The following is a 23,987-nucleotide window of genomic DNA, read 5'->3' as shown; positions in this document are numbered from 1 at the left end:
GAGTTTTCTAGGTTTGGCTTGCTGTTTGAAGATTGCATTTGCAGGGGAAGAAGGACATACAGTCTTTTAAAGTAACTGTTCAGATTACGTTCCTACTATATAGTTGACTTTCAGAAAGTATGATGCATAGTACTGGAATTTTTGCCAAGAAGGCAGCTACTGCACCTCATAAACTTAAATTTCAATTGTGTTTGGAATTCTGTCTAACCTTCTGAATTATGTAAGTATTTGAAGGACACTTCAAAAAACAAGAGTCTGGATTTAAAATTCTTTGTACTAAACTTGCTGATTTGAGCTTTCCAAAGGATGAGTGGATTACAAAGGAAACACACAAATATTCATTCTTGCTTTCTTTCTGATGTAAACAGCTGAGCATAATAAACTTCGCTGAATACTTGTCATAGGACAGCATATAAACATTGGCAATAAAGATATCTACTCCATGTTTAAAATTGTGTGTTTGAAATCTTTCTTTTCCTCTTTGCTAACCTTGATTTTTGAAAACTTTGCCTCCCATTACTTAAATAGAAACTGATAAGAGACCTTTGGGTAGTGTGGGCGGCATATAAATTAAATAAATAAATAAATAAATAAATAAATAAATAAATTGAAGATAGTGTATTTGGTTCCAAGAAACTGAGGAAAAGGGAAATAACTGCTACTGGTATTCCACAAGTGTTTCACTTGTGGAATACCGGTAGCAAGAATTCACATAGTGACATAAATCGATTGTATTACACTTCTTCTATTTTTGACTATGCAAGGGATACACAGGTAGAAAAAACATCTTTACAAGTTATAAAAACAGGCTTTTTGCCCATGCAGATATTTGGGCTGATTTACTGTCAAGCAGAAGCTGTGGGGAAATTCCTAGAAGTGATTGCCTTGGTCATTTATAGAGGGACATGTGGAACCATGAATTTTGAACTAGGCGTCAATTTAGAATCAGTGTCTCAACTAGATCTTCTTGCCAAACTAGCATTTCAATTGGAATTGTTAAAGGAAATTTTTAAAAAGCCAAAACACTGATGCTACCATTGGGGTTCAGAGTTCCAGAGGACTTTCAGTAGCTTTGTATTTTTCTCTTTCTTGTCTGTTCGTGACAGACTGGCTACTGTACTTTTATAAAGTAGTACAGTCCTTGCCACTGGCAGTCTCTGTGTGACAGAGAGACGGTAGACTGACATAAAGTGCAGCCTGTTGTGAACTGCTAAGTGGGAGTCTGCCAAAAACTCAGCAGACAGAACTAATGGGGAGGGGAGGATTTTTTGTGCCCTCATCTCTCCCCTTTTTTTTTACAGCATGGATATTGTTAAAGTAACTTGTTTATGTAAGATTTGTCTGTCTCTATTTTCTCATTGCATGAATCATTTTTTAACTTCAGATCTTATACTGCAGGTCACTGAACACTTCCACATGGCAGCTGGCACAAGACCAAGACCAAGACACGCAACTCATCACAATTGATGAAAAATTGGTAAGGTTTTTTTTTTTTTGCTATGTGTGGTGCCTTGAGGGTTATTTTTGTGCAACAGGTATTCAGTTTTCCACAGTCTGCTAGCAAAACAATGTAACTTTAGCTACCAAGTAAAAACCTTTCCCAAATGAAATGAATACTTTGATAAGTCTTAAAAACATTCAGAAAAATGTGCTTCAGCATGCAAAATTTGAAATATGAAATAATGTGTCTTGAGACATTCATTATGCCATAGTTAGAAAACAGAAGGAAACATTTTTAATACATAATGTAAGACATTATATTGAAATCCAGACACTTTTGTGATCATGACTTCACTCGCACTTTATTAATTGATGGGTTATCCATTTTAAAAAAATACACTACAAAATGGATGTAAATTAATTGTAAATAAACTGTTTTTACACACCCGGTTTTAAATATGCATGAAGGATTAAAATTAGAAACAACTGTGTAACATTCTTTTGCTAATCATTTCCAGATCACAATTTTGGCAGCCTTTGACTTCTAACATATTGCAATGTGTGGTCCATTAGTAATACTGTGATGCAGTCTGATATTTATGCTTACATCATACAATAGTCTCACTTCTTTGTGCTTCATACAAGACTTTTGGTGAAAATGTCATAGCTAAAGCAATAATCTTGGTTGACAATTCTATCACTTTGGATTTTGGGATATGAAAATTGAAAGCAAATCTCTAGAACACAGTTTATTTGGCTTTCACTTCATAAGAATGGAAATTTTAAAAAGACAGTGATGGTTGAACAAAGATGGTTGTTGTGGGTTTTCTGGGTTGTTTGGCCATCTTCTTAAGGCTTTTCTTCGTTTTGCCAGTCTCTGTGGCCGGCATCTTCACTTTGCTTGGATGGTTGAGTATTTATAGCTGTGGGATCAGCTTTTGACCTTTTCAGAAGATTGGGTGATTATGGTGATCAGTGTGTTTTTTGTTGTAGGTGCATTGTTTTGATCACCTGTCATTGTGGCTGGGTAGAGTTCGTTGACATTTTGGAGGGTGTATTTTTCAGTGCTGGGAGCCAGGCTTTGTTGAGTTTTAAACTTTCTTCTTTTTTTGTAGAAGCTCTGCTGGCATTTGTGGATTTCAATGGCTTGCCTGTTAAATATAACATAATGATTGCTGGTGTTGTCCAGTACTTCTGTGTTTTGAAATATAATTTCATGTCCAGCTTGTTTTAGGGCTACTGCTGTTTTTTCTGGTTGTTTTAGTCTGCAGTGTCTCTCATGTTCTTTGTGGGTGGGTTTTCTGTAGACCTTGTGTCCCAATAGGAGGTCAGTTTTGCGTATGACCATAACATATAAGAAAGGGAGTTGGCTGTCTATTTCTTTTTCATGGTGAATTGTATGTTTGGGTGGATGCTGTTGAAATGGTTTAGAAATTCTTACAGTTTTTCTTCACCATAGTTCTAAATTGTGAAGGTATCATTCACGTATCAGAACCAGACTGTAGGTATGAAGGGTGCCGAAGCCAGGGCCTGTTTTTTGAAGTGTTCCATGTAGAAGTTTGCTATAACTGGGCTGAGGGGGCTCCCCATGGCCACTCCATCTGTCTGTTCATAGAACTCATTATCCCATTGAAAATAGCTGGTCATTAGGCAGTGTTGGAAAAGGGCCTTGATGTCTTCTGGAGAGATCTGCTGGATGAGTGTCATTGTGTCCTTTATCGGTACCTTGATGAATAGGGACACTACTTCAAAGCTGATCAGTCTGTTCCCGGGGTTGAGTTTTAGGGTGCTGATCTTGCTTATGTTAGATTGCACAGGGAAGCCATTGAAATCTACAAATACCAGCAGAGCTTCAACAAAAAGAAGAAAGTTTAAAACTCAACAAAGCCTGACTCCCAGCACTGAAAAATACAGCCTGCAATAGGTCAACGAACTCTACCCAGCCACAAGGACTGGTGATCACTGCACACAAAAGACTAGCTAATTATACCCATTAAGCACAGTGACAGATAATCTCTTCCCCCTTATCACAACAATACACCCAACAACAAAAAACACGCTGATCACCATAATCACCCAATATCCTGAAAAGGAGAAAAGCTGATCCCACAGCTATAAATACTCAACCATCCAAGCAAACGGCACCAGAGTACAGACAGAGTTCTGATTCCTGTCCTCTGAAGATGCAAGCCCCATAGACTGGCAAAATGTTAGGAAGAAAAGCCTTAAGAAGATGGCCAAACAACCCGGAAAACCCACAACAACCATCAGATCCCAGCTGTGAAAGCCTTTGAGAATACGGTTGAACAAAGGTTTGCAGTGATGCCTTCAGGAAATACAACTGTTGTTTAAGTTCTGTGTGAGTACTAGTATATACAAAACATAGCACCAGTGGGATTTCCCATACTTGGTTCTTGTATGTTCAGTATTTCCATTTGCCATGGAGGGCATTAACTGTAGTGCTTGTCTTCAGATGTCATTAAAATGTTTAGAAAGTTGCCAGAATCGTATTGTAATTGTATGGCCTAAACCAGAAATCGTATAACTGGTATATGCAATTATTCTGCCTGTGTATGTGGACATCCTTGGATTAGATACTTGCAGATATGCCTGGGCACATGACAGGTGGCCAGAAAATTGTGAAAACTGCTTGGATTTGGGCCAATAATTTTTAAGATTAATTTCCTCAAGGATACTACAGTATCTGTAGGTTTGAGAACAGTTGCTAATGAACAAACTGTTAAATAGCTGAAAAGTGAAGCAACAACAGTTAATTATTTATATAAATATATATTTTTAAAAATAGTGGAATATTGTATGTGTAGGGCAGTCTGTAAAAGCATCTTGTTTTTACTGTGAATCTTCAATGCAGATGTTGTAGACATCTCAGTTTTTTATTGAATAAACAGTTTTTCCAATTTATTCATATGAAGTATTTTAGCAACTTTTAGGGCTATGACTTCACAAAGCAAAGTACAAACAAGAACACAGGAAGATACAAATATATAATCACTGTTTTAATAAACAACTATATTATTTATTTATTTATTTATTTATTTATTTATTTATTTATTTATTTATTTATTTATTTATTTATTTATTTATTTATTTATTTATTTATTTATTTATTTATTTATTTATTTATGTAACATCCCGCCTGTCTGGTCGGGTCAGGACCACTCTAGGCGGCTAACAACCATAAAAAGTACAATAAAAATATATAAACAATTTAAATAATAAAGTGAGTGAGAGAAACAATAGGAGAGGAAAGAAAAAGCGTCAGGAATTGTTTAATGGGAAGGCCTGCCGAAACATCCATGCCTTTAATTGATTCTTAAAGATACCCAGCGAGGGAGCCCCGCAAATCTCAGGAGGTAGGTTGTTCCAGAGGCGAGGAGCCACCGCCGAGAAGGCCTGATTTCTTGTCTTTTCCTTCCGGGCCTCCTTCAGCGTTAGGCTCCTCAGCCTCATCTCCTGGCTCGCGCGAGTGACACAGGTAGACCTTGGTGGGAGTAGGCGTTCCGCCAAGTAACGAGGCCCTAAACCGTTTAGGGCTTTGTATGTGAGCATCAACACTTTGAAGTCGATGCGGAATCGGGTGGGCAGCCAATGCAGTGCGGCCAGAGTGGGTGAGATGTGTTGGTATTTTTTCACTCCACTAAGTAGTCTGGCCGCCGCATTCTGCACCACCTGTAGTTTCCGCAGCAGCCTTATTGTGAGAAACCTCTCTGTTACATGCTATTATCTTATTTATTTATTTATTTATTTATTTATTTATTTATTTATTTATTTATTTATTTATTTACTTACTTACTTATTTACTTATTTACTTATTTACTTATTTATTATATTTTATTTATATGCCGCCCACACTACCCAAAGGTCTCTGGGCGGCTTACAGCATTTAAAATACAATAAAGATATGTACAATTAAAATACAATTAAAATATATATAAAATTGCCGTCAGACCCACAGTTAATATTATTTCAGTTAAAAGCCTTCTGGAACAGGAAAGTTTTGACCTGGCGCCAAAATGTCATCAGTGTCGGCGCCAGACGAATCTCAGTCGGGAGGGCATTCCATAGTCTGGGGGCAGCTGCCGAAAAGGCCCTTTGTCTGCAAGCCATCCCTCTTACTTCCTTGAGGGATGGCTCTTTCAAAAGGGCCCCCTGGCTAGATCTTAACTGCCGGGTAGGCTCATATGGAAGGAGGCGGTCCTTCAGGTATCCAGGGCCCAAGCCGTTTAGGGCTTTATATGTCAAAACAAGCACTTTGAATTGGGCCCGGGCAGCAACTGGTAGCCAATGTAACTTGTACAGAATCGGCTTGATATGTTCCCTGGCGGCCACACCATCACCAGCTGCGCCGCTCGATTCTGAACCAGTTGCAGTCGCCGGACCGTCTTCAAAGGCAGCCCCACGTAAAGCACATTGCAGTAATCTATACAGGATGTTACCAGTGCATGTGTAACTGTCATGAGACTCCGCTCGTCCAGGTAGGGCCGTAGCTGGTATAGTTTCCGCAGCTGGAGGAAGGCGCCCCTGGCCACCGAGTCCACCTGGGCTTCTAGTGTTAGACTGGGGTCCAGGAGCACCCCCAAGCTGCGGACCCTGTCCCTTAGGGGGAGTGTAACCCCATTCAGGGCAGGGAGATGGCCCTCCAGCCTGTCTGGCGAAGCACCCACTAACAGCACTTCCGTCTTGTCTGGATTGAGTTTCAATTTATTGACCCTCATCCAGTCCATTATCAGGTCCAGACACGAAACCTCTTCTCCTTAAAAGGACCCAAATCAGTGTTGAAGAGGAAAGTTTTACCAGTTCACCTAATACAGAGCATTGCTTTGATTCTTTTTTTTTCTTTTTTCTTTTTTGGTTGGGGACAAATAGATAAAAGAATTAGATTGTCTTTAGGAAAATAAGTTGTATCTGAAGATTGAGGTGTAGTAGGTAAGGGGCAACACTCACTTAAATGTCTTTACTTATGGAGCAAGATGCATGTAAGTCAGTAGAAATGTCTTTATTTACGGAGCAAAATGCACGTAAGTCAGTTTTGCTGCCAGTTCAGTGAAGACCCTTGCTTACGGTAATGCCAACCTAAAATATTTTAACAGTGGACATTCAAAGGACCCCTGAAACAGATCTTACATCAGAGAAGGATTATATATGTCAAGGCTGACTTTGAAAAAACTTAGACCTAAGCCATTCTGGGATTTAAAGATTAAGACCAGCACTTTGAATTGTGCCTGGAATCTTACAGGCAGTTGATGAAAAAAGTAGTTATTTTTTCATACTTCATGCCAGTAACAGCATCCAGTTAGACATATTTTTTGCTTGCTGCAGCTTCTAAACATTGTCAGAGTAAATTCATGTAAAGTATATTGCAGCAGCTAATTTTGGCAGTAACTAATGCATGTATAACCAAGACAAAGCTTGGTCATTACAGTAGTACAGTAAACCTTTACTGACATAAAAGCTTGACCATTCTATCCATTCTCTATAAGTGTTTCATCTACCATGTAGACCACAGCTAGTACCTGTAGGTCTTCAAACAAGACCTGAAGTGTCATAAAGATGAACAACTGATCCTTTTTATGCAATTTTAAAAATTTCAACCATATTTGTTGCATTAATATAATATAGATTAGTACATCATGCATCACATTACATAAAATAGAAAAATAGTCCCACATCAACAGACAAAACAGCTCCACTGCTACTCTGTTGTATAAATGTAATAAATGGAAACCAGACTGTGGTCCTGGTCACATGAGGGAAATGTTCTCCAGTTATCCCCCAGTTAGATTGTTGCCTTTTTCCCAGTTACAGGATGCACAGTCGAGATCAAAACATCTTCCTGGCCAGTGATGTTAACTGTGGTTTATTTTCTATAGGAATTGCCTATGTGTATGACCTGCACTGGTTTTTTTCAGAATTGAAGCCAGGAAGGTGGCCACCATTATTGTGGTGGTGGTGGTGCTGCTGCTGCTGCTGCTGCTGCTGTTGTTGTTGTTGTTGTTGTTGTTGTTAAGAACCAGGAACAATCAAAATTATATAAACATTGACTGGTATTATATAACAAATACAAGTTTTAACCAAAAACTAAAATTATTGATACATCGATATACAGTGCTGGGAAGTGGTTTCTGTTTGGGAATATGTCTTCTGTTGCTGAGTTGCCCCTTGAAGCAAGAGGGAAAATAAACTGGTACCACGGTGTAGCCAGTCATAATGATTCAAATACGAGGAAATAAATCATTATATTTATATATATAGCTATATATACCACATGACTGAGAAGCAATACAACAGAGTTATGGAAAGTATTGGAAGAACTAGAGAACATTTCCCTGGTGTGTCCAGGGCCTGTGACAAGAAAATTTGAGACTGATCATTTACACTTTTGGTCATTTTAGGAGGAATACGGCTTCATCAAGGACCAGTTCACACTGCTGTCCAAACTCTTCTGTTTTCCCTACCCCACAGAACTAATTGCCTTTTCAGCTTGTTCTTCAGCCTAGTTCCACATCCAGATACTTGTTCATAATATCCCTTGGATTCTGAGGGAGAGAAGAAAGACCTGTGTCATTAGTGTGCTGAAACCTAAATGTACACATGACTCTTCCCTTAGATCCATATAGATGTTTAAAAGCGGGGGCGGGGGGAATAAAATGGAACCCTGTGGCACCCTAAAAGTTGTAGGGGAAATAATAATTATCCTGCTTTCTGCTGCTGTCCAACAAGAGAGAAATTGAACCATTGTCATGCTAGTGAGCCCCAAGTAGACATTTGGGCTAGAAGGATACCATAATGAATGGTGTTACACACCACTTGAAGCTTCAGAGAGCCAACAGCATTTTGCTCCTAGGGAACTTTGGTCCCAGATCTTGATTAGCACCCGATCTGAAATGATCTGCACTCTGTGATAATCTGTTAGGTTGAGGCCATAATCCTCTCTAAACTTTAGTGAGCGAGGGAAGTTTGAGACTGATTTTCAACGGTTCTTGTGTTGATTTCATTAGTAAAGTTATGGTGCTGTTTCCTGGAAAGAAGCACAGACCATCTCCTCCTTCACTATATCCAAAGTCTAACTTTTCCATCTCACCCTGGTGGACAAGGATTTAGAGAAAAGGCGTTGGATCTCAAGCTTCCAGACAAATCTTAATATTTACTATTAATCAGTCTTCTAGGTAGATGTCTCTGCTGTGGAATGTTCCCCCTCCCCAATGCTTCTCAATAACAAAAGGCATCAACATACCCTCTCTTCCTTTTCTTAGTCTAACTAAAATTTCTGTTCATTCTCTCCTTTGAAAAAGTGAAACACGGCTGGACTGGTGTTCATTGAAAATTTGAAATGTGAATCCTGAATGGAATAGTCTGCTACAAGAACATTACAAAAGTAACATTTGCACTTCTATACTAGTATGAAAACAGTATAAACAGACCAGTGCAATTGACTTCTGACATGTTTTGTAGCAGCAGTGAATCTACAGCTCTCATTCAATATGATTATGTTTCATATTTTTGTCACTTTCTGTATATGAGGTATGTTGGGTATTCACCCTTTATTTTAATAGCTTTGTGGAACTTACCATAGTTAGTGAGATCAGAATGGAAAACTTTTCTGATATTGCTGCTCCATTTTTCACAAACTTTAGATTTCTAGTTCAGTAGAACAATTTTAAAAGATACTCATAGCTCATAAATATTGGCTGTTCAGGTATAATTGGTCTGTTCTCATTTCGTCATGTTTCTGAAACGATTGTTGAATTGGATGCTTTGAAATGATTTGACTACATTACTTTTTCAGGAAGACAGTTTCAGTTTGGCTGTTAATGTTCGACCAGTGCCATTGTTTCCACTGAAAAATTCTCTAACCACCTTTGCTTTTTTAAAACAATTCCCCACTATAGTGAAAGTGGGTACTTCTAGCTATACAGAGGTGCTTAAGGTGTAATTTGGTCTTTTTCTTCAAGAAGTATTTCTACAGCTGCTGTGTATAAGAAATCTCAACTTTGACAGGCCAGCCAGCACATTGTGCAACTTTAGCTGAATTATCTACCGTACTAGCTGTGGCTATTATTCATTCCTAACTTTAATCTGTACTGTAATAACTCTTAGGATTAATAAAATAAACAAAACATTATTGGTACTCTTGGATTAGGAAGTAGAATTTGGAACTTTTCAAATAGTATTTTTTTCTGAGGTTTTTTCACTGAGCTTAGATGAATGGTGTCCAGAGTATAGCAGAGGATCACTTTGCTAACAAAATATTAATTGTACTGTGTTCTCCATACCCTAAACAGAAACTTGGAATGCTTTAAGGGACAATTTCTTTAACTACATCTTAAACATACCTTGCTTTGACTTATTACAGGTGTCAGAATAGCTTTTTCTACACGGGCAGAAAACGAAGATTAATTCCTGCAACATAGGTCTTTAAGTAGCTTCTTGAGTTTTTGTGGATTAATAGCAGCTTTAGCTGAGCCATCAGTGGGTTGAACTCCAGAGGTCTGGAGTTTATCCTGAGTAGCTGATAGGAAGCGCTTGCCATCTGATCTTGGCTTAGCTGATGCGATAAATTGCAGGGTGAGAGGTGGCCCCTCTAGGCTTTGTCTATGTTGGGAAATTGCTCTGTTGCTGACGTGAGATGTCAGCAGTGGTCTACCTCAGTGAAGCTTAAAATGATTTAACTTCTAATATATAAAGCAAAATTCAATGCTATTATAGAAATCACATTTCTCTTTGTGTAAAGTGGTATGTGTTGCTAATGTTCCCTTTAGTAGTCTTCACTGTGTTTCTTCAAGAGCTGCCATAGCTATTGTATATTTTTTAGACTAGTTCGCTTAAATTCTGGACTGTAGATTTTGTGGGTATTGTTCTTGCAAATTATTTTCCAGTTCAAACGCAAAAAGGCATTAGAGGTGCCTGTCCTGTTTTTGGTGGTGCTACAATAAAGTGTCCATAAACTAGTAGGTTAGCATTAGTTATACAGTGTTAAGGGACACTGGAGTTGCTGAAGAGGTTGGCACAGTATGTGTCAAGTGTAAAAACATTCAATGTTAGAAGATAGTGGCAAATGGATTCTTCTATACCTGTATCATCTGTTTCTAGTAAGACAGAACAGATGAGAACAGTGAGACATTAAAGGCTAGGAGAAAACATGGTCTAAAATTATGGGCCTCAATTAGGATAATGTTCATAGTGGAATCAACAAAAGTTCAACACCATAGTAAGTCATCTTATTCTATAGGAACAATTAGGGTTGTAAGTAGGTTTTTCCCCCCTTTTAATGGGTGCCTAGCACTTATATGCCCTTACAGTTGTTGAAACTTACTGGTACATTCCTCAATCAGATTTTAGCTGCCCCAAGAAAAGTACACTGGAGTGTTAACTAGATTCATCCCTAGTGCTTCCTCAGCTCCATGGACTGAGACAGAAAAAGGAGTTGTTTTGTACTGTGGCTGTCTGCACATCCACTCCTCACAGTGATATGGGGGGGGGGGGGGACAAGCAATGCAGTCTCTTATTTTTCATGGCTTCTCTGTTTCTCCAGGGGACTTGAAGGCATCTCTCTGATCCCTGTCTGTTCCTTTGATCTGCTTGACCTCAGGCCGGAGATGAGTGAATGCTGTCAGCTGAGCTGTTTATCTTTATTTTGTGTTGGTTACGCTTGGAGATCCAGATAATTGGGAAGGCTCACTGTGACATAGTTTTAGAACATCTTATGGATAGTGCTATGGACAACTCAGTGTCTATTCTGGAGCTTAGTTACATATTGTAGGACTTTGAGAACTGTGGTCAGTGTTGTAAAGATTAATGGATTTCCTGGACAGTCCTTGAGCTGATGCAGAAATACTTCAGCATTGATTTGTGTCCATAAATTAGAAAAGTAAGTAAATTGGAAAAGTATAAAGGTTTTCAAATATGGTTAAATGCAGTGCATTGCTGCTTACTGATAACATGTTTGCATATCCTGTATGAAAATGGGAAAAAAATAGCAATAGGTGTTCAGCTGTGTGCATCTTAGCATGCCAGCCTTGGGTGTGTACCTAATAGCTGGAAGCCTTGTTAGATCCTCAGAATCAACTGAAAGCATAGCATATGGTCCTTTTCTTCCTTCCTTGACTAAATAGACGAATATGGCCTGGATTACAGCATTTTCCTATGTTTTAAGAGTCAGGGTCCTGGAGGTCTTCTATTACTATGATTTTCTAGAATAATTTGAGAAAATAAACTGAAATGAGTGAACTTTTCAAGAACACCTGTAATTTGGTGGTGGAACTGATATAATTGTATATGCTATTCTGGAAATTTTAAGAAGAAATTTTGCTGAGGGAAGAAACAAAAATACCCGTAAAAATAGCCCTTAAAAAAAAAAGACCTAATCTGTCCAAATGTATGTTCCTAAGAGAACTTGCATCTGCCAAACCAGCTGCCAGGGAATGTAGTGCTTGTTCTTTTAGAAATAATAAATTTATTGTTTTATCTGTAATCCATAACGCAAAAAAGGAACAGTCAGAATTGAGCAACAAATTTAGTTTCCTAGCCACCAGCATAAATAGAGAAGTACACTAGGTTGAATGAAGGGACTGCATTCTGGTAGCAAAAGGGCTCTGCTTGTGAAAGATCTTTTTTCCTAATTTTTGAAGCTCTTCCCATCTCTCACATCACACTTTACCCTATTCAGCAGAATCCTCTGACTAACATTTTTAGGGAGTTGGAAGGGTTACCACAGGAAGGAGGGGGGAGAGAAAGTCTGTTTCTGCCACCTTGGTTGCATGAGCTTAAATCTGGATCCAACCTAGTGTCTGTAAATGTTATTCTCCTTTGAAAAATTAGATCTAGCCCGTCAACAAGAAATTCCAAAGTCTCTGAGCAACCACCAAGAAGGCCCTTCCTCACATCACCATGAAATGAGCTTCTGAAGGCAATGAGACCATGAGAAGCAGATCTCCAGTAGATCCCAAGCACAGGCAGATTTGTATAGGGAAATGTGGTCTTTCAGATACCCAAAACTTGAATTTTATAGGGCTTTAAACAGTTTAACCAGCATTTTAAATTGTGCAGGAAATGGACTGGTAACTGGTAAAGTTGTTCTATATGTTTGTTATAACTGAGCCTAATCAGCAATCTGGCTCTGATTTGCATAAGCTGAAATTTGCAAACACCCTTCAAAGGCAGCCCCACATAGAGTGTTTCAGTAATTCAGACTGGATATAAATACAGTACAGCATGTATCACTGTAGCCAAATCAGACATGCCAAGAATAGGCACAAGTGGTGCCCAAGCTTTAATTGTGGAAATGTTAAATGTTATCCTGGCCACTGCTGAGGAAGTATATTGATCTGCCTTTGACTGACAAGAACATCGCTGTCTTGACTCAATTAAGCTTCAACTTGTTCATGTTCATCCAGTCCATTACTGACTCCCAATATTGGTTTGGAACCATACAGCTTCCTTAAATTTAGATGAAAAGGGGAGATAGAGTTGGGTGTCATCAGCATATTGGTGGTGCTGAACCCAAAATTCTGGAGCAGTTTCTTTTCTATGTTAAATAGCACAGAGGACAAGACAAAGCCTCAAAGTACACCTTAGGCTAACTGCTAAGGTCCTCTGGCACCAAGTTCTGAGATCGGCCTTCGAGGAGAAGGCCGGAGCAAGAGTAAAACAGTGCCATCAGGTCTTATCTCACAGAAATGACCCAAAAGGATAGCATGGTTGATGGTATCAAAAGCCATTGAGAGGTCCAGCAAAACTAACAGGAACATGCTCCTTCAGTTATTGACGTAGGTCTTCCAACTGGTTTCCATCCCTTACTCAGGGCCAAAGCTGGATCAAAATGGCTCTGGATAATCAGTTTCACCCAGGAATTTTTGAAGCTCAGAGGCCACCACATCCTCAAACATTCTGCCCAAGAATGGAGTATTGGAGATGGGCTAATAGTTCGCTAATACAGTGGGGTTCAAAGAAGGCTTTTTTAACAATAGTCTTATAGCTCCTCTTTTGAGGCAGATCAAAATCCTCCAATCTTGAAAGAAGAAATTCTACACTCTCTTCACCCACTCAACCAGATCCTCCCAGCTGCTTTTATGAATCAGGATTGGCAAGAGTCCAACATGTGAATGATAGCCTTTACCTTTTTGAGGATCCTGTCCTCATCCTCAGCCTGCACAAGTTGAAATGTATTACTTGGCAAGCAGCAGCCAATGGTGCATCCACTGGGACTGCCTCAGTTGTAGCATCCAAGTTGGACTGGGTTTGAGCAGTTTTATCTGCACACTGCAGTGGAAGTTGTTTTCAGCTAGCTAGTGAGTTAGCACAGGATATAAAATTACTGTACACTTAGACTTATTAGAGGTATTACCATTTAACCTGATAAAGATTAAGATGATAAACTTGTTTGACCAAATAGTTCTGTATTTGATAATATAGTCCTTTAAATTAGTCCTTAGAAAAAATGCTCCATAGGGAAGCTGTTTTCCCATTCCAGATGTCTTAGGTGAAAGCTTAGAAAGATCATTACTAGACATATCCTAGGGATATGAATATGAGTATTAGCACCACAGGTGCCTGGGAAAACCATTCCCCCCCCCGAACAGGCAGGTCTACTTACCGCTCACCACACAGTGCACATGGCCAGTGTCATTCTCATCACGTCAATCCAGGAAGAAGCCCAGCTGACGCTTCCCCGCCTCTACGGCTTGGAAACAGGGATGAGCACCACCCCATAGAGTTGGACATGATTAGACTAAATGTTAAGGGGAACCTTTACCTTTACCTTTCTCACTCCCACACACTCTGAAAAAGCTGTGCTCACTGGTTTATCTCTGTTCCTCTGCATCCAGCTTTGGAAGACTGACCCTGGCCTTGGATCCAAGGGTTAACCCAGCTCAAAGAGGTCCAAATGAGGCAAGTACATGGTGCACTCTGAGAATACTGATGCCCAAGATGGCAGCATGATTGAAACGTTGTTGCTGCTGTGGTGGCAGCACCTTTTGCTCTGCCTGAGTATTCCACTCCTCCAGGTGCAGCGATGGCGGCATAGTAAAGTGAGGGGGTCCTTGGTGGGGAGATGCCTCTGAGTTTTGCCTGAATTATGGGGGTGGAGAGCAAGAGGGGCAAAGAAAGGAGGCAAGAGAAGCGGTTTTTGGTTTGAACATGAAGGGAGGACTGTTACCACACCCAAAATTCAGTGTATAGTACTGACCTTTTTTTTCTTCTCAGATTTTATCTGGTAGATGCAGATTTACAGTCACACACACACCCATTATGTATTGCTACATTAAACTTAATATATTAGGTTAGAATTATATTCTGAAAAAAGTCTATTTTTAATGTGTTTTTATGCAGATGTGGCAGGAAGGGTTGCAGGCAAGTTTCCCTCTAAGGTGCGTGTGCGATCCTACCACCCTCTGCACAGCTTTCCTCCTCTCTCCACGCACTCACAGCGATCATTTTCAGCCCCTTTGATTCTGGTCATGACGGGACCCCGTGCGAGGGAGGGGGGAATCATTGGTCACAGGTTATTTGGCTATTATCACAGGGGTGCGTGACTCAAAAAAAGGTTGGGGAACCCTGGTCTAGAGAATACTCTTTTGTGCTTGCTACTATTTGCAAAGAGACACCAAGCAAGGAAAAATCCCAGAAACTGACTCCTTTTTCAAAAAAAAAAAAAAAAATTGGTAAGCACCTCTCATACAGCGTCATTGTGATGGTTGGTTTTGTTTGTTTGTTTGTTTGTTTGTTGACAGCTGTGGTTCCTATTTATCTCTGCTTCCTCTCTCTTCCTTTTTGGGTTCTTTTTTTTTCCTCACACATCCACACACATCCTTTCCCCATTGCTCCTCTTTCTCTATATAGTTTTGCTGTCTCTCTTCCTCCCTTCCCCATCTCTCTTTCTCTTTTTGTGCCTCCTCTTGCTCTCCCATTCACTCTTGCTCCTCCCCCCACTAGATCTTCTATGTGTCTGTCTGTCGGTCAGTCTCTCTCTCTCTTTTGTTTGCTCACTCACTTTCTGGCTTCTCTGTTCCTATGGTCCCTCCTTCCCTTTCTCTGTAGCATCTACCCTCACTCCTATCCACCTCGGCCTGCCTCTCTGTCTCTCTCCACTTCCTTATTACTTTTTCTCTCTTCATCTTTCCTTCTCCCTCTTCCTGTCTTTTCATGGTGCTCCCCTTGCTCTTTTCTATCCCATCATTTCTCCTTTCCTACCTCACCTCTCTCCTTTTTAAGGCATTAAATTTTCTGAACAACAAGGTAAATCAGTTTCAAATAAAAAAATGAGGTGGGAAATCATTTTCTTTTCAGGAAGCAAAGGTAGGCATTTTAAAAATAACTGCAGAATTGGCCACATTCTGCAGAAAGTCGTAACAAAATGACTTTGGGGGTGGGAAATTAAAAAAAAACAAAAATTAAAACCTTAACATTTCTTTTCCAAAAATCTCTAAATATGGCAAAGGGACTCTGCGAGACATGGTCCTGATTTAGGGATGTGTTCAAAGTTACAATCCTTTGTTTAGACTATATCCTCCTGTCAATAACGACTTATGGAATGCTGTGTTGACTGATCATGTAATATCAGATGTGCCCTCCTGTGCCCCTCTAACCTCAAATAAGTTCTTGACAGTTCCATTGAGGTGATGGGCTGGGCCAAAATTTAAAAGGTGGAACCAAAAATACCAGCATGTTTTAACTTAAAGTTTGTACTGCCAGTTAACTTTTCCCCAAGAGAGTCATTGTAACCTTTTAGACTAGAGAAAGAGCCATACAAACACTGGGAAATCACAGAATCATAGCGCCATGAGGAAGGAAACCTGACCATTTGGCCCAGGGGCAAGATGAAGGACTCAGAAGGATTGGATTCACTCTGGTTCCTGTTTTTCCCCACCCCTCTACTAAAGCATCCTACCAAGTGAAGTGTCTAACCCTGCCCAGTTGCCCATAAAACATAATCTGAGGTAATAATTTGTTGTACCAATATAAAGCACCTTAAGCACCGGATTAAGCTAGTAAACCCCTTTCTTCTCATTATTGTATTTTATAGAGTTTCTTCAGACTGTCTTCTGTTCCAGAAAAGTCTGGGGTTTTATATCTTTCTTAATCTGTGTTCTGAGATTACTTTTAATTTTCCTTATTTAGCAACTGAAATGTTTTACTTTCCTCTCTCCCTCCTGATATATTCTTACAGCTAGTTCCAGTTCAAAGCATAGTTGAAGGACAGCTGTACCTTGAATGCAGGATTATAACAGCCATATGACCAAAGCTTTGCATTTAAACTGAAGGTTATGTTGTTGACAGTAAGAAACATCTTTGCCCTTAACAGTACAGGAAATATACCATTGTGAAGACTTATACAAATTTGTTGAAAACAAATGTAGGACGAGCACTGATTAAGAAGATTGACGAATGCTGATGTTCTGTTTTGGTTACACTTATGTACATATATTTTCTGCTGTTCCTAGATTTATATGTTCAGTTTGTTTGGCTTACATTATTGTAAGAAATTTGAAAGAAAAATGCATCAGTAAAAGAAAGTTGGCAAACATGTTAAATTCTTGGCATACCTCTTATGAATAGGAAGTATACTTTCAATGCCGACTAGCTGACAGAATCATACTGTAACTTTCTGTATTTATTCTAGCATATGTTCCAGCACAGGCTCGTCTTTTCTTGACATCTACCAATTAATCTTCCATTATATTGTCACATTCAAACAGCTTCTATGATATACGTGTGCACCACTATTTCAGTATATGAACAATGAAGCTACCTTAATTTTTGCCTTATCAGTTTATCAGTATTTCCATTGACCTGCTCTCCATGGTTTCAAAGAATGGTCTTTTTTAGTAAGTGTCGTGATTGAATCAGAGATTGTCTACTACCAAGTACCATTGCAGTCCAGCTGCGGTCTTTACCACCAATTTTTCACCCATTGTAGCTCACTCCTGCAGAACTGGTGACTGTTGCTCTGTTTATATGGAGAAATTCTCAAAGCAAAAGATGGTAGCTCTCTTCATCTGTTTGCTGATTTGGGGTATGTTAGCTCTGTATGGATACTATTCAGTCTAAAACGGGGTGAGCATGAGACAGTGCATTTTTGCACTCTCAAAGGCATCATAGGGTCCCAAATCTGAAATGTAAGCAAAATGCAGTCATATTCTCCCAGAAGCCTCTTGCAGCAGCTGTTTTGACTTTGAGTCCTGGAGAGGACTCCTAAACCCCTTAACCTCCTTTAAAGAATGAAGTAGCCATCTGAAGACACTGTTTACCGTATTTTTCTGTTTATAACACCTCCCTCTTTTTTAACCCCAAAATTAAGAAAACTTAGCTTTGAGGATTCAGAACGGTCAGACATTTTGAGTCCCTGTTGATTCCCTACAAGTTCCACGTCCAACGAGGTGTATTCCAGTTGGTTAGTACAGCATCAGCTGACGTCGGTTCCATAAGGCTTGTGAATGGAGGAAGCTAGGTCTTCTGACTATAGGAAGCCTGACATGACTGAAGGAAGCCTGTTTACAGAGGCAAGATATGTGCCATTTTGTTCTCTCCTTAGCTATATCAGCTTTCTGTGTAAAAGATGACCCTCAATTTTTAGTGTAATTATTTTAGAAAAAAGGTAGCATCTTATATGCAGAAAAATATGGTAATTTATTATTATTACTGGAAAATGGCCACTTCCATGGCTGCCCATGGTGGAGGTGGGAGCAAACACTTGTCCGAAGCCCCTTGAGAGAGCCCACCTCTGGCCTGAAAGTTATAACCTTTTTGTTTACTGCAACATTGATGCTTTCTATTTTGAACATTTGATTTATCCTCCCCTGCTTTTTCCAAGAGTAATTAAGGGACCTCAGAAGTATATCCAAGACATACCTAAATATCTTGGCATGCAGTTCAGTACCATACCTCTTAGTACACAGAGGTCATTACTGCTTGAAATGGATCTAAAGAATTTATCCTTATAAAATTGTAAAACTATGCTTAAGGAAGTGTATGGTTCTTAATTTTAAAGGCATTCATGCCCTTTATTGTAGATGCAGAAAATAAGAGGTTTTTTTAACGGCATCTACAAATGTGATAAAAATGTGTACCCAAAGGAGGATTAAATAAGAAACAACAGTAATCCCATATTCCGTTCTTTATTAAAACCAAACAATACACTGAAGATTTCAACAGACTGTTAAAATCCAGTGTATCACTCCTTTTTGGGTCTTGTTTGTTTTTTATATTATTAACTAAACTAACATACCATAAATGCATTTGTATAACATTCTGATTTAGATTCTGGCCGCCTCTTTTCTGTCTGTGATCACATGGATTTTAAAAAGACCTGGAATAACTTGCATTTTGTTGTTGCACATGCATTGTTAGATATTATCAGTATAGGAAGGGGCAGTAGAATTGGTATATGATTTTTAACATGCAAAACATAGGGCGAAGACTCATTTAAAATATTTTGCACACAATCTTTTTTGTCAGATTTATTTTAAGTCTTCTCAGGAGTGAGTAGGAATGCAGAGTAGGTGAAATGTACTTGCAAAATAGTTAAGAAATCATTTTTAATAGGATGGAACATAATAATATAATACTTTATTTTAGTGTCATAGAATGTGGGAAAGGCTTATTCTTTGGAATACAAATACAACTTACTTGTATTTTCTATTTTGGCTCTGAAATAAATCTAGTAGGACTATAGCAGCAGCTAATCTAAAGTATGTCTTGCTGTGTATGTAAGATTTGACATGTCTTAATCTATCACTTTTTTGGCCTGGTCTCAACCTAATTTTATGACATGAAGAGCAAAAGTTCATGAAGACTTGTTGTAGATATGCTAGCAGTAGCTAGTGTAGTCCAGTGTGATTTGCGGCATCTGTTGCACTTACTGCCACTGAATCTTTGTTGAATGTAGAATTCCATTAAATCTATGTGGAAATCTGTTGTGAAAAGGAATTCTAGGATGGATATCTTTAACTACATCTAACTTTTTTCAGTACTTTATCCTCAGATTGCTTAACCTGGACTGCAGCCAAATTGTTTCATTACTAATTGTGTTCTTGATTAGCACTTTGAAGTCTACCATGTTAAAAGTGATAATCAAAGCCACAGTTAAGGATGGCAGATCTGTGCACGTGAAAGTAGGAAGTAGAAAATAGAAGCCATTTGTAAATGGACAGCTTTTTGCAAGTGTAGAAAAGTGGAAATGCTTTCTCTTCTGTTCAGGGTAAACTGAATTCAAAGCAAAGCAAAAGCAAAGCGTGCTGCTTATCAACTGGGAACATCTTTATTCTATGAACTATACAGTTGAGCTGTATGTTAAAGAAAATGTTATCAACAGAAGCACAGTGGTGCCTCGACTTACGACCACAGTCCATTCCAGAAGATGGGCGTAACTTGAAATGGTCATAAGTTGAAGCACCATTTCCCATTGAAATACATTGAAACCCGATTAATCCGTTCCAGCCAGAAAAAAATACCAAAAAACATACATCAAAACAAACAAAAATACTGCAAGCCCCATAGGAACGCGCTGGGGCCAAAAAGCAAACACACACACATACAAAAAAAACAAAAAAACAAACCACAGCCAGCCCCAGCAGAACACCATGGGCCTGGGGGAAAATCAGAAAAACACACACACACAGCCAGCCCCAGTGGAATGCTATGGGGCTGGGAAAAAACGCACACCAAAACCAAACAAAATCACAGCACAGAAACATAACCCTCTCCCCAAAACCCAAACCCACCCTGCAAAACAAAGTAAATGTATTAACTCAGGAGCAGAAAGCAGCTCTAGGCAGTCCCAAGCCTCCTCCAACGCACACACTCTAACCGTTGGGGCGAAAGAGCTACGAAGAAGCAGCCTCTTTGCCTACCAACAGTTAGCAAATTTGAATTCCCCGCCTTTTTTCCCTTCCTTTTTCCTGTCGCAACTTGAAGCTCCGGCCACAAGTCAAGCAAAATTTTGCAGCCAGAGTTGGTCGCCACTCGAAATGGTCGTAAGTCGGCGCTTTCGTAAGTCGAGGCACCACTGTACAATTAATATGCCACACAATTTTATCGACAAAAATCTTGATAGATTCTATTGGTGGCATTCTGTTTTCAAAATCTATTCAGAATGTGTACATCACTTTGAACTGTATAGTCTGTGGTAAGTGCTAAGTATTTGCCTCCAGCATTTAAAGAAGAGAGGCTTGAATAAACAAAAGGTACTGTTGGTATTAAAGGAGTTCTCTTAAGCAGTGCATGCATATTTATGTTTCGATACGTATATTCGCTTTTTTCGAAGAGAGCTAATTCATTGCAATTCATTGCCTGCCAATTAATTCCCTCTTTAATTAGAACAACATATCTCAATTCAGCCTCCAGTGCTTGCTGCCACTTGCTTTTCTTAGTAATTACTGTTCGATTAAGCATGTGGCAGTGTTAGCAAGCTAAGCTAGCTGACTAGTGATACAGAGTTTTCTGAAACATATCTTCCGGCAACATTTACTCTTCCAGCCGACAGACTTTATCTGTAGCTGTGGAAGATCAAGCAACAGAATCAATATACTATCTTTATTTGTAAAAAGGTTTATATCTTCCAAAAGAGAGGGGATTAATTGAAAGGTAGTGCTTTGAGAGGTAGTAACGTCTTTCTCATGACAACAGATCTTGTATTGTGAGGTTTCCTAGAAATTCTGTAGACCACCACTGGCACATTGGGAATTACTAACTTGATAAATATATTTATTTGTTGTTACTTTAAGGTCTCAAAATGAGGGATCAGGGGATCAGTTTCCTTTTGTTGGCTACTTCTTATTTTGGTGCATGGCAGAGCTATCTCTGCCAGGTTATAGAAGTCTCTGAGATTGGGGTGGCAGAATTTTTCTAACATCTCAAGTGTCTGTTTTGTCTGGACTTCACTCGCAGAGTGTTATGTAGAAATTTCAAGGCTTTAGTCTGGAGCACTGGGTCAAAGGATGTTTCTTCAGAGACAGACAGGAGGCCTGTTTTATTATTCATGTAGTATTTCACTTTATATCAAAGAAGTGTAGCTTTTCAAACCTTATTTTGATGGCTGTAAAATGCAGTCCTTCAAATAAATTTTCAATATGTATGTATAGTTTTAAACTGTTTGTTAAATGTTTGTCATAGTTAGGTTTATTTAACAAATATAGCATGTGTATGCACTTTATTTTGTAATAGGACTTCTACATCACCCCATAACCAAAACAGAATGGTTAAAATACAAAATGTATGTATGTATGTACGTACGTATGTACGTACGTACGTACAGTGGTGCCTCGCTTAGCGACGTTAATCCGTGCAGCAAAAATCGCTGCTAAGCTATTTCGTCGCTAAGCGATTTAAAAAAGCCCATAGAAACGCATTGAAACCCCTTCAGTGCATTCCTATGGGCTCCAAAACTCACCTTAAGCAAAAATCCTCCATTGTGGTGGCCATTTTCGGTGCCTCTAAACCATTTTGGAACCGCCGATCAGCTGTGTGGAAATGGGGGCTTTGCGATGATCGCTTCCCCGCAATCATCGTAAAGCAAATTTTCCCCATAGGGGCCATCGCAAAAAAAGTGTCGCAAAGCAATTTCTTCGCTATGCGGAGTGATCACTATGCAAGGCACCACTGTATGTATGTATGTATGTATGTATGTATGTATGTATGTATGTATGTATGTATGTATGTATGTATGTATGTATGTATGTATGTATGTATGTATGTATGTATGTATGTATGTATGTATGTACTGCCCTATTAGTATGATGCACTATTCTAGGCAATTAACAAATGATAAACTCAAACAAGCAGTGACAAAAGGGACAAAGAGAATCATAAAAGTAAAAGTCAAATCATATTGAGATACAAACCCTTCATAATAAAATGGCAGGGTGGATTATCAGTATATATGTAATTGTAGTATAAAACACATCAAAACAGAGATTCGCTAATAAAGCTAAACAAAGTTTTTAAAAATTTTAATGGATTTTGAGATCTTTCTTTTAAAAGGGATATTTAAAAGTCCACTTGGCACTGAAAAGATTACAAAGTCATTCCAGAGGGTTCTCACACTACGCTAATTGTAATCCAGTGAGTGCTTGTAGTAGGGAGGCCTTTTTCTATTAGAGCAGTGGTTTCCAACCTTGGGTCCCCAGATGTTCTTGGACTAAAACTCCCAGAAGCCTTCACCAGGGTTTCTGAGAATTGTTGTCCAAGAGTATCTGGGTGCCCAAGACTGGGAACTATTGTATTAGAGCATCCTCATTCTGAAATTCCTGGACTCTCAACCTGATCCTTTATAGCAGGGATGAGTATCTTTGGGAGGGCCAAGGGTCATCTTTCAGTTAAATCTACATTTAGCTCATTGCCTTTTTAAAAAAAAATTAAATTTAAAGGGTTTACAGTGGCCCAAATCCTATTGCTTATGTTATGTGGGAGAGTGATAATGTCACCAGCAAATTAACTTTGCAATATGCATGCATTCCCAATCCCAAACATAGATTTTTCAATATTAAAATTTAACTTTTATCTCATAAAATATTTATTCCATGGAAGTCAAATGTATTTCTTCAGACTAACTCCTCCAGTAATGTTTCACTGAATAGAATTTCTTCACTAATTTTTACCTTTTAAGTATTTATTCATACTTTAATTAAGGTAACACCACCACAAGAGAGTCACCAAGAGTCACTGCTTAGTGCTTCTTTGATGGTTGATATCCATACACACACCTCACCTTAAGGCTCATGAATAACAATGTATACTTAATTTCTTGAATAACAGAAGGGTTAATCCTGTAGAATAAACAAGCAGGGTTTAAGGAAGGGAAGTGCTGAGGCAATACCTGGCAAGAGAGTGGTAATTGAAAATTGTCTTCTAATTTACACTGACAAAAAGGCATTCAGTTAACTTTATTGAGGTTCCTAATTAGATTTAGTGGTTTGCCACTCAGTCTGAGATGATTTTTGAAAGCCCATGATATTATTTTGGAGAGCCTGTGGGAACTAAGGAAAGAGATTTGGGGTCTGCATTTTGCCCGTGTCACCTTTACAGTCCAAGTGCTCCAAAGCACATTGAATACAATTGTGAACCATCTAGTCACATTTCCTCCATGATATCTGGACTAAGTCTGATAACTGACCCTCTAGTCCATTAGTGTACACATGCATTAACCATGAATACCTACTCTCTGTCCTATAAGAAGAATCAGTGTCATCTGTGTACTGATTGCACCTCAGTGTAATAAAACAAGATAACCATGTTGTTAAACAGTATGGGTTATAAGATTGACTTCTGGGGGTTCCTGAAACATAGGATCGAGCAGAAATTGTACTGCTATCTAGAATCAAGCATCCAGGCAGGAAAGGGAGCACTTCTAAGGAGAATCTTCATTCCCCAACTCAAAACTTTTTACCAAATGGATGTCAGATCAATGGTGTCATAAGCCACTAAGAGGTCTAAAAGAATTAACAGGGCTACTCTCTCCTTTTTCTTGACAGAGGTAATCCAACAAGACGAGGGCAATCACTGCTCCAAATTCAGACATGATCATTGATTGA

General features: G+C 39.0%; 1 protein-coding gene across 1 annotated transcript in view; it reads left to right on the top strand.

The window, feature by feature from the left end:
- Positions 1-23,987, top strand: part of NDUFS4 (NADH:ubiquinone oxidoreductase subunit S4) — a 64,085-nt gene that overhangs the window by 14,015 nt on the left and 26,083 nt on the right. Inside the window, exon 2 of the mRNA XM_020783653.3 lies at positions 1,399-1,477. Within this exon, the coding sequence (XP_020639312.2) occupies positions 1,399-1,477 (79 nt within the window). The remainder of the gene's footprint in view (positions 1-1,398; positions 1,478-23,987) is intronic.

The sequence above is a fragment of the Pogona vitticeps genome, chromosome 2 (genome assembly GCF_051106095.1).
Source record: "Pogona vitticeps strain Pit_001003342236 chromosome 2, PviZW2.1, whole genome shotgun sequence".
Lineage (NCBI taxonomy): Eukaryota > Metazoa > Chordata > Lepidosauria > Squamata > Agamidae > Pogona > Pogona vitticeps.
Note: the sequence above shows the minus strand (reverse complement) of the source record. Positions and strands in the feature narration are given on the sequence as shown.